We start from the raw sequence: 15,279 nt of genomic DNA, 5'->3' as shown, positions 1-15,279 counted from the left end.
CAGATCTCCTCTAGAGCAGTGATGTTTTGGGGCTGTTGCTGGGCAACACGGACTTTCAACTCCCTCCAAAGATTTTCTATGGGGTTGAGATCTGGAGACTGGCTAGGCCACTCCAGGACCTTGAAATGCTTCTTACGAAGCCACTCCTTTGTTGCCCGGGCGGTGTGTTTGGGATCATTGTCATGCTGAAAGACCCAGCCACGTTTCATCTTCAATGCCCTTGCTGATGGTAGGCTTTGTTACTTTGGTCCCAGCTCTCTGCAGGTCATTCACTAGGTCCCCCTGTGTGTTTCTGGGATTTTTGCTCACCGTTCTTGTGATCATTTTGACCCCACGGTGTGAGATCTTGCGTGGAGCCCCAGATCGAGGGAGATTATCAGTGGTCTTGTATGTCTTCCATTTCCTAATAATTGCTCCCACAGTTGATTTCTTCAAACCAAGCTGCTTACCTATTGCAGATTCAGTCTTCCCAGCCTGGTGCAGGTGTACAATTGTTTCTGGTGTCCTTTGACAGCTCGTTGGTCTTGGCCATAGTGGAGTTTGGAGTGTGACTGTTTGAGGTTGTGGACAGGTGTCTTTTATACTGATAACAAGTTCAAACGGGTGCCATTAATACAGGTAACGAGTGGAGGACAGAGGAGCCTCTTAACAAAGAAGTTACAGGTCTTTGAGAGCCAGAAATCTTGCTTGTTTGTAGGTGACCAAATACTTATTTTCCACCATAATTTGCAAATAAATTCATAAAAAATCCTATAATGTGATTTCTGGATATTTTTCGCTCACATTTTGTCTGTTATAGTTGAAGTGTACCTATGATGAAAATTACAGGCCTCTCATCTTTTTAAGTGGGAGAACTTGCACAATTGGTGGCTGACTAAATACTTTTTTGCCCCACTGTATGTCATTCATTGTCCCTTCTATGTCAAGGTAATATGATTACTAGGGCTGACCCCAATCAGTTGATTGTTTGGTCAATGATTAGCCCTGATTAGTGATTACTGTCACCTCATTTCACTGAGCACGTGCTCAGTCTGAAGACTGGGCCAAGTCCTTACTCTGCACAAGAGGAGGCTGGTGGGAGGAGCTATAGGGGGACGGGCTCATTAATGGCTGGAACGTAATGAATGGAACGGTATCAAACACGTTGAATATAGGGAAACCACATGTTTGACTCCATTCCATTAATTCCACTCTAGCCATTACAATGAGCGTGTCCTCCTATAGCTCTTCCCACCAGCCCCCTCTGCTCCACACACGTCTTAGCTCCGAAATGTTATGGATGGTGCTAGTTTACCAGTGGGCAAGATGGAGCAATGACCATTTTAGCTATCAAGTACTGCTCATAGGGTCTATTACCTTATGTTCTTAGGTCTGGAATCCGACTCTCTCTCTCTCACACACACACACTTGAAGCTGTGGATTTAGCAGGCTTTAATGGCTCCTTAGTCTATTCTTAGCTTCAATCTGTCTCACAGTCCACACGCTGACAAGTGTTCGCTTGGAGTCTGTGTTCTGTCCTCTCCCTATAGCATACAAGAGGAAAATATAGCCTGCAAGATATAAAACGCACTTGAAACATGAAATGTTGCTTGCGCCCTCTGTATCCGTGGATCTGTCGGGCAAGGATGAATAATAGGCACTATTAATAATTTTTCATGACTGGAAAGCAGATGGTGATGTATTTCTGAGTGTGCATTGATTGACAAAGGAGTCTATATTCGGTGGTAGAAGTAGGGAATATACAAATCATGCGGGTAATTTTAGATATTGATATAGCTTTAGTAGATTGTACTACAATCGAAAAGCTTTAAAGTTATTTTAAGTCAGTGACGTGTCTGAGAAAGTGTCTGATTTACTTAAACGGGCTACTGAGTACACGAAGTAGGGGCATCATATCTAAAGGAACACTAGGTATCGTTGCTCGGATTATGTTCCGACATCCTCACTGCTGTAATTGTAGCGATCTGAATGACGAGCTATCGTTCTTTTGTTTCATCTAAGCACTTTGTTTTGACATCCTTGCCCCCCGAATTGTAAACCCTGCCCAGCGGAAGCTGGGGGAACCGAACAGAGGGCGGAGGTTTGGAAGGAAGAATCGAGAGATATAGGGTAAAAGGAAGAGAGGTCTGCACGACAACTCCGTTTTTATTGTTCTCGTCTACATCCGTCAAAGGCACGGGCGTTTTCAGGTCCATCGAAAGCTGAACGTAATCCATTCTGGATTTCTTTATCCGATTCCTATCGTCCGGCATGAGGTTTAAACGGAACGGCTCCTATACATTGAATAGGTAAGTTACTTCATCCATTCACTACTCGAGTTAGGCTTCTTTCTATATTCGACACATATATACGTAAACAGTGCATTGCAAAGTTTTCCAGACGCAGTTGATCAATGTTTATTGTGTGACTTTAATGTCGTCGGTATGATCAGTTGCTTGTGTCGTGATTGTGACTCTTCGAGCATTTCTATTGTTGAATTGAAACGTGGTTATGATACGCACGCTGTATGGATGCAGCTGATGGAAGTAGTTGCTCTGACTCACAACCCGTTTCACTGAAAACTCACTGATCATGGTTAAAACAACTATCTATCTAAATATCTATTGCATCGGTTGCCACGCCAATGAAAATACGCGTTTAAAACATTTGAGGGTTCGTGAACCGCAGACTTGACGTGGTTGACGTTCGAATAATGGTTTGATGATGTCATTCTTAAACTAATTTTCTGGCCCCAGACCCTTGCCATTGTGATGCCGACGTGTATTGGGTGGCGCGCAGTTTGAGCTGTGTGTAAACCTGAATATCAGGCTTTAGGGGTGGTCCCCCCCCCCCATTACTTTCTCAATTCAATTAAATTCAAAGGGCTTTATTGGCATGGAAAACATGTTTACATTGCCAAAGCAAGAATTTATTACTTGTTTCTCTCTCCCTTCCTCCTCTCCCCCTCTCCACCCCCCCCCCCTCCTCTCCACCTCCCCACCCCCCCCCCTCCTCTCCACCTCCCCCTCCTCTCCACCTCCCCCCCTCCTCTCCACCTCCCCCTCCTCTCCACCTCCCCCCCTCCTCTCCACCCCTCCCCCTCCTCTACACCTCCTCCCCTCTCCACCTCTCCCCCCCACCTCTCCCCCCCTCTCCCCCTCTCCACCTCTCCCCCCTCCTCTCCACCTCTCCCCCTCCTCTCCACCCTCCTCTCCACCTCTTCCCCCCCCTCTCCACCTCTTCCCCCCTCCTTTCCCCCCTTCTCTCCACCTCTCCCCCCCTCTCCACCTCTCCCCCCTCCTCTCCACCTCTCCCCCCTCCTCTCCACCTCTCCCCCCTCCTCTCCACCTCTTCCCCCCCCTCTCCACCTCTTCCCCCCCTCCTTTCCCCCTCTCCTCTCTACCTCTCCCCCCCTCCTCTCTACCTCTCCCCCCCTCCTCTCCACCTCTCCCCTCCACCTCTCCCCCCTCCTCTCCACCTCTCCCCCCCTCCTCTCCACCTCTCCACCTCTCCCCCCTCTCTCCACCTCTCCCCCCTCCTCTCCACCTCTCCCCCCTCCTCTCCACCTCTCCCCCCTCCTCTCCACCTCTCCCCCCTCCTCTCCACCACTCCCCCCTCCTCTCCACCTCTCCCCCCTCCTCTCCACCTCTTCCCCCCTCCTCTCCACCTCTTCCCCCCTCCTCTCCACCTCTTCCCCCCTCCTCTCCACCTCTTCCCCCCTCCTCTCCACCTCTTCCCCCCTCCTCTCCACCTCTTCCCCCCTCCCCTCCACCTCTCCCCCCTTCATTAAAAAATATCCACTGAAATATCTCCCCTGTGGTGTGGTCCTCACCCACTTTCAGTTGACATGATTGCCCACTGCCTAGTAGGGCCATGAGAACCCCAGCCCACAAGTTCTCTTTCTCTCTCCTCTCCCTGGGAAGTAATTCATTCTCTCCCTCATTATGTATATCTTCAACTCACAAGTTTAATGAATAGATGTGCTTTGTCTTCCTCATCGCTAAACCAGGCAAACTTTCTGCAATTTCTTAAATCCGGCCCTTGTAACTTATGCCCAGTTCCTTGTCTTTTTTGGGGGTGTTTTGACACACACACACACTCTCTCTCTCTCTGTTGTTTAACAAGCATACCACACACACACACACATGTTTTATACACACGCATGCCCTCAGTTTTAATTGTTGAAAATTAGTGTTGATGTAATGGCAGTTTCCTTCCATCTCCCTCTGGCACCCTATACCCACTGGCCTTGTTATCAGCCACAGGCCCTTCCACTACTCACACAAACTGTATCACACAGACCCAGAGGAGAGAATGCTTCAGTTCGGCTAGCTGAACGAGTGTGCTCACATACTCCCTTAAGACCTTACCTTGAAAAATGAGAAAAGCTGCAGTAGTACTGTTTGTCCATTTTGAGACGCCGTAGCCAGTGTACACTTCCTCAAAATAGTCAGTTAATCTAAGATACCTCAAATCTGTCATTAATTGCAACGTTTTTGCCAGGGAGATCTTAATCACGCAATTTTACATGTTTGGTGCAGTATTTCTCAATTTAAAAAAATAGCGTGTTCCCGATTTTGTTTCTCGTTGCATTACAACACTTCATTTAAGAATCCCTACTGTTGACCAATCCCTGCCTCCTCAATCAAGGGGTGTGTGTGCGAGAGAGGGAAGGAAAGAGAACGGAAAGGTGGGTGTTTGGGCACATTGTTTCCCTCAATCAGGTAGTGTGTGTTTGCGTGTGAAGGTAGGTGTAATTCAAAGCGAGGCAGTAGCAGCAGAGGCCCTTGGTGACAGGCAGCTAGGGATGAAGAAAGGGGGAGGGATATGACATCATTGGCTGTTAAAGTGCTTTGCTGTGCTACTGCGGCACCTCTCCCATCTTTCATCTGATAAAGAACAGAACAGAGAGGAGGAAGAGGAACACAGAGGAGGGAAGGGTGGGGAAGTGTTGTGCATAAGGATGAGTCGTTTCTCGTTGAATGACAACAGGCACTTCATTGAAGAATCCCTACTGTTGAACAATCGCAGACGAGGGGGCATAGACTTCGGCTACTGACTTCGGCTTGACTCGAGAAGAATATGTGCCTGAACAGCCGGAAAAAAACCTTACCGAAGTCCAAAATGAACAAACTGTTTCATCTGGAAAGCATGTGGACACCTTAAGACTTGCTTGGGTCGTGTGTGTTTGTCAGGAAGAGATTAGTGTCACCTTGTTGTTGGGCCTTTTAACGAGTTGGTAACTAAATCACAACACAACTCCAGGCTACTTCTAAACCAATATGGCCTTATGAAAGTTAATCTCTTTGTCTCACTTTACACACACACACTTTTCACACTCACCTAATGGGGCACTGCAGTCCAGAGAGAGATGGAAAAAGTCAGAGAAATATTGAGTGAAAGAAGGAAAGGGTGAGCTAGAGGAGGAGGGAGAAGTGGAGTGTCCTTCATCTTGTATGCCTGCACTGACTGTCACAGAGCTCTTCTGTGATTGGCTGCGATCTTGGGGGTGTGTTCTAGCCACTCCCACTTTCTGTCTATGCATCAATGAGGGGATTAGATTCATCTGGCCCAGGTTTTGCACCAGGTGAAAGTTAATTGGGTGTGTTTCCAAGCCCACGTCAAAGTCGGCTCAAAGCAAAAGTGACATAATTAAGTTTGTGGAGTAATGAGTGGGATTCTGTATTTTCACATGCAGAAGTGATCACATTTGATAATGCTTTATCTGCCTTTTCAATGAAAAGAATGAAAATTGTAACATATTTTTTGGAAAATAGATGTTTATTTCTGGACGATACAGGTGCTGCCTTGTTGACAACATGACTGAGCAACACAGATTACTGTTCCATTTGAGAAGGGCGCTCCTTCCTCAACACTTTTGCCTGTTCACATCACAGGCCATGGACCAGAGCCTAGCATATTCTAATCCACCCTATGTGGAAGAATGACAGGTGAACGTGTGTGTCCAAGTTGTTCTGGTCCCTCTGTTCATTTGCCATTAGCTTTTCTTTTGCAACACCTGGCACCATCTCCCAGTTTCAACAGGCAGGCTTGGTTTGCAGGTTCTGTTTTTCAGTACAGATTATGGGCCAGCTAACAGAGGTGAAACACTCAATAACCAGCCAATCTCAAATCAGCCAATTTGTTTTGGGCGTGTGTGGTCAAGTTTGTTTACTCCTTGTTTGGGATATACAGATGGCAGAGATTTTTGCTAGAGCCCAGAGCCTTCCTGTGTGCCTCTCTCTTACTCTCTCTCTCCCGCAGTCCACCCTGTCCTACCCAGCCGTCAGCAGTTTGTTTATGAGAGTCTGTTTGCCAAGCTAATCTTCCCTCCTTTCAAGTGGGAGCCAGCTAGAGAAAGGGGGAGCGAGGGATGGAGAGGGAAGGAAAGAGGCAGGCAGCAATAGTTCTAGCGAGAAAGAGACAGGAAGACACTTTGAACGGGCTCCAAGTTGCTGTGAGAGGTTGTCTGTAACGTGCTGTGGACATTCATCAGTGGTGGCCTGTTTGCTGATTGGACCGCTAAGAGTGTGTGTGTGTGGACGCAGTTCGTGAGCAGCCAGTTACCGCGGTGTGTGTGAGAGAGAGAAAACGGGAGGTGCTATTCTGGAGCTGTGTGCTCGGATAGAGCCCCCCCTTCACCTGTAGAAGGAGTGAGGGAAGAGTGAAAGACCTGGGTGGGACCCTCACAGACCTGCCACTGTCTCTAATACCAGCTGGATGGGGGTCCTGGTCTGCTGTGACTGCTTCTTCTATAGGTAATTAGCTACTCTTGCTCTGCTCACCCCTTTATCTCTCACTTTCTATATGGCTCTCTCTCGCTGTTGGTTGTTATTCCTGGTTGTGTTGATGTAACTGTTTGTTTTAATGTTGGTGCCCCTCTGTGGCTGAAACTTCTCTGTAGCTTTGTGTTTCTGATTCTGCGGTGTGGTTTGAAGGAGACAATGTAGCGTCACAGATTTGGCTTTAGTAAGACCGAGGAGAAGGGAGCAAGCTAATTGTGGCAGAATGGTACAGATCCAGAGCCATGTAGTGATTTAGCCTCCTTGAGTTAGGAGTAAAGGCTGGTTAGAGGAGGAATGGCACTGGGCCAGAGACTAAGGTATGCCCAGGTTTAAGGCTGGTTAGTGGAGGAATGGCATGTAGCCAGCCCAACCTCCCGTCCACTGCCCTGCTGGCCGGTCGGATGGTCTCCGTCTGTTTGTACACACAGTCACTGTGTTCCTTCCCAAGACCTTTCTGTTTGGTACAGCAGAGTAGTGAGGTAGTCTGCTAGCTAGACTTTGACCTTCTCATACAGTTAAAGGGGTCCTAGTTTTGGGAGGGAAAAGTTGTTTACTTTTCTTGCTTAGTTAGCATGGTTACTTGAGACATGTTAGCTAGCTTAGTAAGCATAGCATACCTGGGCCACGTTCAGTTTTGGACACAGATCTGGTATCAGCTCAGCTTCTCTAAATCACAACCTGAACCACTCGGGAGAACATACAACAGACCTTGTAGCAGCGTCTAGAAGCAACTTTACACTACTCCCACCTGCTCTTGATGGTTCAGAGGGTGTTGTCGACCTAGCATCATGCTACCAGATGAGTGAGTTAGATCAGCCAGACTGGGTGGAAGAGCCCCCCCTCCTTATGTAGTTGTAGAACTCGCTTTAGCTGCACTACGGCTATATATATAAACATCAGCTCATTATGGAGGGTTTAATGGTGAGGACCAAACAGTCTCAAACACACGCACACTAGGGCTGAACGATATTGCCATAATATCATATCACTATATTTTTCGTATTTGAGTTTTTTTAAATAATTAAAGTTATACATATACTTGACCCTAGGGTGGCACCACATACATTCTAAGTGTTTCTAATGGGGCTTTGTCCATTCTGAATGTTGTATACTATTCAATGAAACTTCAACCAAAAGATGGAATAAAGTGGGCACTTTGAATATGTGTTTGACAGGAGTTATTGTGACAAGGTAGGAACCAAAGGTTTGGTCAATGTTTCCCAGTGGATCCTAATTAATGTTACATTACATGTTTTCTCTTACTGTAGCTATGACGTAGCTAAAATATTCATGCTTTGCTTATTCCACTTTGATTTAAAATATATAATTGCACAAACATGCTGATCAACACCAGCACTGCTATCAGGCTGTATTAGCTAGCTAGCTACGTTTGCTCTAAGTACATTTAGCTAGCTAGCTAGCTGGCAAGCCGGTTATCTAGCGATTAGCATTATTGTCTAAAACTATTTATTTTATCCACAACTTGCTATGAAAAGGTAAAACTAGCAGTTTGCAAACAGGAATTCTATAACGCTCATAGATTTATATTTAATCGTTGTCCCAAAACCAGCAACATTGACCATGCAGATTGTCATTACAGATGGTTGTTGTGACTCGTGGTTAGACGACAACTGCTTTCGTTGAGTGGCGGGGCTTGGTGCATGTGGAAAGAGAGTGGGAGACGGGAGTCAAGTAGAAAATGGAGTAAACTATATAAAAAAAAAAGTAAATTATTTCACGCGGCAGAGAGGGTAACACATTTAACAAACCAAACATTGAAATGCCGTTATACAAGGTAACGTCAAAACCTAAACCGGTCCGTGCATCAATACCGGTATATAGTCAAATACGGTCTACCGCCCAGACCTAACACACTCACACTTGTAAACCTGAATCGGATTAGACCATCAGACCCTCTGTGCCATTCAGAACTCTGTTTACATTCGCTCCCTCCACCTAGCTAGCGTGAAGAACAGCCTGCCCTTTGTATTTCTGTTCACATGTGTGTCCAAACACATGACTGTGTGTGTGCATAGTCTATAGGTAAAACACACACAGTAGCTTTGTGAAAGCACAGCCCAGTTCCAGAAACTGTAGTTTTTCTTTACAGGGCAATTATCACCAGTCCTGAGGCGGGACTTGGCTCCTGTGCTGACGCCTAATTGGGTGACCGATCAGTTCTATTTCTGGCACTACTTCCTGTCTACCTTCGCACCTCTGTCAGCCACTCAGGGGGTTTGGTGTTGTCGTGGGTTTGATTGATGAGTGTTGGTTTTGGAAACACTCACATGGACAAGGTCCTTGTTGACTTTAGCCACAGTCCAATCCCAACTCTCGGACAGAAATAGCTGAAAACTAAAGTAGCATTGTGTGCTCTGCTTTCTGCTCTGACCACAAAAGTTTCACTCTCTTACATTTTCAGCCCGCGTCATGATGATTTTCCTGCTTGTTTGAACCGTGTGTTTGTCCTGTGGTTTGCCCTTCTCTCAGATTAGCTTCCTGTCAGTCTGGGTTTAAAACAGGTGCTCGCCAGATGATCACTGTAAGGGTGAGACACGGAGAGGATAGATTGAGAAGGGAATGTGTTATAAGCAGCAAGTGAACTGAAGCATGTTTTTGCTGTATTGGACAGACACAGCTCCACAGAGAAGAGTAGTCAGATTCTCAGTGAGTTGTAGCCTATTTTAACCTTCACCTTGGCTTTAGGTCTGTATGATGGTAGAACAGTTAATGCCCTGTTTGACCTAAACACACACACACACTCATTAACCTGGGCCCTCCTCACATGACTGATATAACACTGGATCAGTGTGATTGGAGGGCAGGCTAACATTATACAGAGGAAACGGTACTTCAATTAGCCCTTAGCCCTATACACCAGGGTTCATTCATATGTAGGCCTATCTGTATCTGACGCCTACCTGGTTTGGAGCTTAGCCCAGCGGTTCCTCTGTCTGTTTTCTCCTAAGACTTGAGGTTTGTTATCCAGCTGGAGGTCAAGAGCAGGGCAGTCATTAGCGATGATAAAAACTGGAGTATTTTTCATCCTATAGCTTTTTCTCCATCTTTATAAATAGTGAGCCAACGTGTTTTCAGAACTTTTTCTTCATGCTCTGTCTCTCTAGAGCAGACGTATAGTGAGCAATATGTTTGCAACATAAAATCGCAATGACATCCCAGTATCGAATCGCAATACATGAAGAATTGTGAAAATTGCAATACATTGTATCTGCACCTAAGTATCATAATAATATCGTATCGTGAGGTCCCTGGCCATTTCCAGACCTAACGGTCATCTCTCTAAGGTTGTAGAGAGGGGGAGAGGCAGACTTTAATAAAACATGAGATGAAGATGCTGTTTTATAAGATGTTTTTGCTTCTCAGGATTTGAGTGTCTGTGTTTTGGCGATGCGGAAATGTAGTGTTGTCCTGTCACTGTGTTGTTGCCGCAGAGGGTGACTAGTGACTACAGCTTGGAACATTCAGGACCTGAGGCTCTAGACACCAGAACAATGGTCTCTGAGAATGTGTGTTTGTGCCATGTGGCTGTCATTAGGCAGGTAGCCTTGTGGTTTGAGTGTTGGGCCAGTAAGTGAAATGTTGCTGGATCGAATCCTTGAGCTGACAAGGTAAAAATCTGTTGTTCTGCCCCTGAACAAGGCAGTTAACCCACTGTTCCTCGGTAGGCCGTCATTGTAAATAAGAATTTGTTCTTGACTGACGTGCCTAGTTAAATAAAGGTTAAATATTATTAGATATTTAAAATCTTTGGCAGGCCTGGCCCATTCTACAGTGCTGTGACAGAGCTCAACAAGGGCTATGTTCTCCTAAACCAACCCTTTCCCAACCCTGGTCCTCCAGTACCTGTCTAGACTGGAGTAACTTAGAGCAGTGTTTCCTGTCCAGACTGGAGTAGCCTAGAGCAGTGTTTCCCAACCCTGGTCCTCTAGTACCTGTCTAGACTGGAGTAACCTAGGGCAGTGTTTCCTGTCTAGACTGGAGTAACCTAGAGCAGTGTTTCCCAACCCTGGTCCTCTAGTACCTGTCTAGACTGGAGTAACCTTGAGCAGTGTTTCCCAACCCTGGTCCTCTAGTACCTGTCTAGACTGGAGTAGCCTAGAGCAGTGTTTCCCAACCCTGGTCCTCTAGTACCTGTCTAGACTGGAGTAGCCTAGAGCAGTGTTCCCCAACCCTGGTCCTCCAGTACCTGTCTAGACTGGAGTAACCTAGAGCAGTGTTTCCCAACCCTGGTCCTCTAGTACCTGGCTAGACTGGAGTAACCTAGAGCAGTGTTTCCCAGCCCTGGTCCTCTAGTACCTGTCTAGACTGGAGTAACCTAGAGCAGTGTTTCCTGTCTAGACTGGAGTAACATAGAGCAGTGTTTCCTGTCTAGACTGGAGTAACCTAGAGCAGTGTTCCCCAACCCTGGTCCTCCAGTACCTGTCTAGACTGGAGTAACCTAGAGCAGTGTTCCCCAACCCTGGTCCTCTAGTACCTGTCTAGACTGGAGTAACCTAGAGCAGTGTTCCCCAACCCTGGTCCTCTAGTACCTGTCTAGACTGGAGTAACCTAGAGCAGTGTTTCCTGTCTAGACTGGAGTAACCTAGAGCAGTGTTTCCTGTCTAGACTGGAGTAACCTAGAGCAGTGTTTCCCAACCCTGGTCCTCCAGTACCTGTCTAGACTGGAGTAGCCTAGAGCAGTGTTCCCTAACCCTGGTCCTCCAGTACCTGTCTAGACTGGAGTAGCCTAGAGCAGTGTTTCCCAACCCTGGTCCTCTAGTACCTGTCTAGACTGGAGTAGCCTAGAGCAGTGTTTCCTGTCTAGACTGGAGTAACCTAGAGCAGTGTTCCCCAACCCTGGTCCTCTAGTACCTGTCTAGACTGGAGTAGCCTAGAGCAGTGTTTCCCAGCCCTGGTCCTCTAGTAACTGTCTAGACTGGAGTAACCTAGAGCAGTGTTTCCTGTCTAGACTGGAGTAACCTAGAGCGGTGTTTCCCAACCCTGGTCCTCTAGTACCTGTCTAGACTGGAGTAACCTAGAGCAGTGTTTCCCAACCCTGGTCCTCCAGTACCTGTCTAGACTGGAGTAACCTAGAGCAGTGTTTCCCAGCCCTGGTCCTCCAGTACCCCAACAATACACCTGTTTCATTATAGCCCTGGACAAACACAGCTCATTGAGGGCTTGATGATTATTTGGCAAGTTAAATCAGGTGTGCTTGTCCAGGGTTACAAAACATGTGTGCTGTTTGGGGTACACTGTCCTAAACCACCTCACTCCTCCATACTGCATATCCCCTGGCCTAAAACCCTGTCTGTCACTCAAATAGAGCTCAATTGGACTTGGCTTGGCAAGCCTCGACACAAGTGACCATGTTTTTTTTGATTACTTGTGTGTAAGTGTTTGAAAAGGTCCACCATTTAGGCTGAATAATGGCATGGCTATTTTCCTATATTTGCTGATGGGACAGTCATCTGGTGACTGACTGACTGCACCATAGGCTTGAATGGACCATGATGCACAGACACACACGCCCTGTCTGTCTTGCCACGGGTGTGGGTTGGGGACCTGGGGTGTGGGTTGGGGACCGTGCAGCAGACTGTGGAGAAGGTTCTAGTCTCTGTACCTCAACCCGTTGCAGAAGGAATGGAAGGCAGAATACTGGAGTGGAGGAAGGGACTAGGACTCTGCTTCAATTGTCAACCATTTCCTCCTTCCCTTCCTGTTGAGTCAAGATTGCAGAGTGACCTCCATGAGAGAATCTCATTTGCCTTTCCTTGATTCCTCGTGTCCTCTCTTCTTACCACCTCCTCAAAACCCATTGGACGATGAGGTAAGAGGGGAAGGCAATGGGTTTTGAGAAGGAGGTATGAATCAAGAAAATCAATTGAGATTCGCCCCATGTGAAGCACCATAAACTCTCTGGTCTCAGTCTGAGGTGTTGTAAGCCACATGCAAGCAGTGTAACCTACTGGATTTGCCCAGTCCTACTGGCCAGTTCAGATAAGGAGGCTGACAGACCGACGGACTCCCTGTCCTTCTCTGCTTTCACCTGGACTTAGCAGTCTGCACTAGACTGTAATGCACAGCTAAGTGTTTGTAGTGTGTGTGCACAGTCCTACCTGGGTCTGGCCAGAGGTGGCTGGGACCAGAAATCGGCCCTTGCATTTCTAACACACCGGACCTTTTATTTAGATTCTTTTGGAGGGCCACTTCGGTGGCCATTTTTTGTTGTTGTTAAATGTCCACATTGCACCAAAAAGAAAACCCTGAGTTAGACAGGCCCCTGGGCTAAAAGTGGACCAGCCCACCTGGCATTTGCCAGAAATGCCAGATGGCCAGTCCGCCTTTGGAGAGAGAAGAGACAGTTTTGCTGTAACCTTACCTCCACATTTAGATCTGCACCGTCAGCGCGCACACACACACACACTCTCTCTCCATGAAAACTTGGCCTTTTTGTGGCTGGCTAATGCTGCTGGATGATTCAATGTCATCCTCTCTCATCTCCTCTGGCTCCTGCAGTGGGATGAGATGAAGGGTAGTAGACTCTGAGTAAGGGTTAGGGGCAGAAACCATAGCTGTGTGCCCCTCCCGAGGGACATAAGGCACAGAATAAGGGACACAGGATGTGCCTGGGTGTATCACTTCCTGTTTATGGAGTTTGTTGCAAGTGGGGTGGTAGGTAGGCAGGCAGGCAGGCAAGTCCTTAAAATGCCTCACATACACAATGTTCTGCCCCTATGGTTCTCTCTCCCTCTCTCGCTTACTCACTCTCTCATGCTCTCATTTTCACATCATACCCTCACACTCTTCTGACTGCTTTATTTCTATCCACACACCTTTTCTCTCTCCCTCTATACACACACACACACACACACACACCCCTGCCTGCATAGCTGGGTGCTGCAGTGCGCTTGGCAGCTGTACCCCTCATTTGTTTCAGTTATCAGCCATCTGAAATGGCGCAGCTACCAAGGATGGAGGGAAGGAAAAGTTTGAGGCACAGGAAGCACACTCTTGCACGTACAGATAGTATCGTCATGTCTTCCACCTTCACAGAACAGTGGTTCGCTTCTACTTCCTCTCTGAGAGAGGATTATGATTCATATGAGTCACACACACTGACTGTTTAGGCTAACCTGAGAGGTGGACTGACACAAGGGGAGGGGGGATGGGGCAGAGATTTTGCTGACGACAGCAATGTTCCCGAGGTAACATTCCAATCTGTTATTCCTATTATTTTATTGCTAAGCTGGTGGTCAGGGAAGAAAGAAGAGAATGAAAGGTGACTTTTCAAGACCAACAGCACTGTGCCTATGTAGGTCTCTTCATCACAAGCCCATGGGACCCAAAGCAGTTCCATAGAAACCTAATGAGCGCAATCATTAAATTGGAGCTCATATCCCCTGCCTCCCCAGGAGTCAGCCAGGTGCTGCCAGCCAGCCAGCCAATCACAGGCTTGTTTACACCTGGGCGGCTGGATGAGGTCATTGATGTTCCCCCGCTCCCCTGGGTGTTCTAGGCCTAGCAGCTGATCTCATCGGTTCATAAAAAAGATGAGCTCATGGTATCACTTTGTCCCTCGCTGTGGGGTAGACGAACTACCCCTTTGATTGGTCTACACTGAGGAACCTAGAGCTTGCCATTTGTCAGATCATAGACGTCAGCCACTGCTTCCTCCCTTCACCTCACAGAAGGTACTTATTGATTTGACCTCTCACCCCTCCGTTATCCCTCTATTTCCTCATTCGAACATGAATGGGAGCCTCTTCTGCCCACTTCCTCCCTCGCTCATTACGACACCATCTGGGTGTGAAAGTCAGAGAGAAAGAGGCAGGGACATGTGGCTGCACTATTGTTTTTCTGTCTTCTCGATGTTGAACTGCCTGTTTCTGATTTTTGTTGAGTGTTTGTGTCTCTTCAGTCTGGCAGAGGGAAGGAGGGGAGTGTGTGGTGTTTGCCGTTGTGAGATGGGCAGGGTGTGTCTGGTCTCTCTGCCAACAGTGCCCTCCAGGAGGAAAATGTGCAGCTTGGTCCTGGAATCCCATCATAACATTCTCCTCTCTGTCTAAACACTCGCCATAACACTGTTACAATCTGTTTTGTATAGGGCCCTCAGCTTTCCCTGATCTGTTTACATTGTGAAGGAACAAGGAAATACTCAGGGTTCTTGCACCACAAGCCATCTGCCACATTTCAGTAATTCTTGAGAGGTTTGTTCAACTGGTTAGTGAGTTGAGTGTGATTTTCCCTGACAGACAGGCATGTACTGCAGTACATTGAGTCGTATTAATTCCTCATGGCTAATGGACAGAAATCTCATTAGCACTGGTATGACATTCTTTTGACAGAAAAAGTTTGGCTCATAAGTTGAACTATAGATGTTGACATCCCTGTGGTAGTTGTGTTGGTAGCAGGTTAGCTGTTGTTTTGCTAGTTGTAGCAGGCTAGTAGCTCTTGTTGCTATGGTAGTTGTAGCAGGCTAGTAGCTCTTGTTGCTATGGTAGTTGTAGCAGGC

The 15,279-nt window shown here is 47.2% G+C and overlaps 1 protein-coding gene across 3 annotated transcripts in view; it reads left to right on the top strand.

Moving 5' to 3' along the window:
* Positions 1 to 15,279, top strand: part of LOC139406425 (MOB kinase activator 2-like) — a 104,230-nt gene that overhangs the window by 46,595 nt on the left and 42,356 nt on the right. The window contains exon 1 of one of the 3 annotated variants that reach the window (XM_071148979.1): positions 1,639 to 2,288. The exons of 1 other annotated variant lie outside the window; for it this stretch is intronic. In XM_071148979.1, the coding sequence (XP_071005080.1) occupies positions 2,251 to 2,288 (38 nt within the window). In that variant the 5' untranslated portion in view covers positions 1,639 to 2,250. Of the gene's footprint in view, positions 1 to 1,638; positions 2,289 to 6,348; positions 6,738 to 15,279 lie in introns of those variants that run through there. One more of the 3 variants, XM_071148980.1, reaches the window with a different exon arrangement.

This window comes from Oncorhynchus clarkii, chromosome 4 (assembly GCF_045791955.1).
Source record: "Oncorhynchus clarkii lewisi isolate Uvic-CL-2024 chromosome 4, UVic_Ocla_1.0, whole genome shotgun sequence".
NCBI classification, from domain to species: Eukaryota; Metazoa; Chordata; class Actinopteri; order Salmoniformes; family Salmonidae; genus Oncorhynchus; species Oncorhynchus clarkii.
This window is presented reverse-complemented; position numbering and strand designations above follow the sequence as displayed.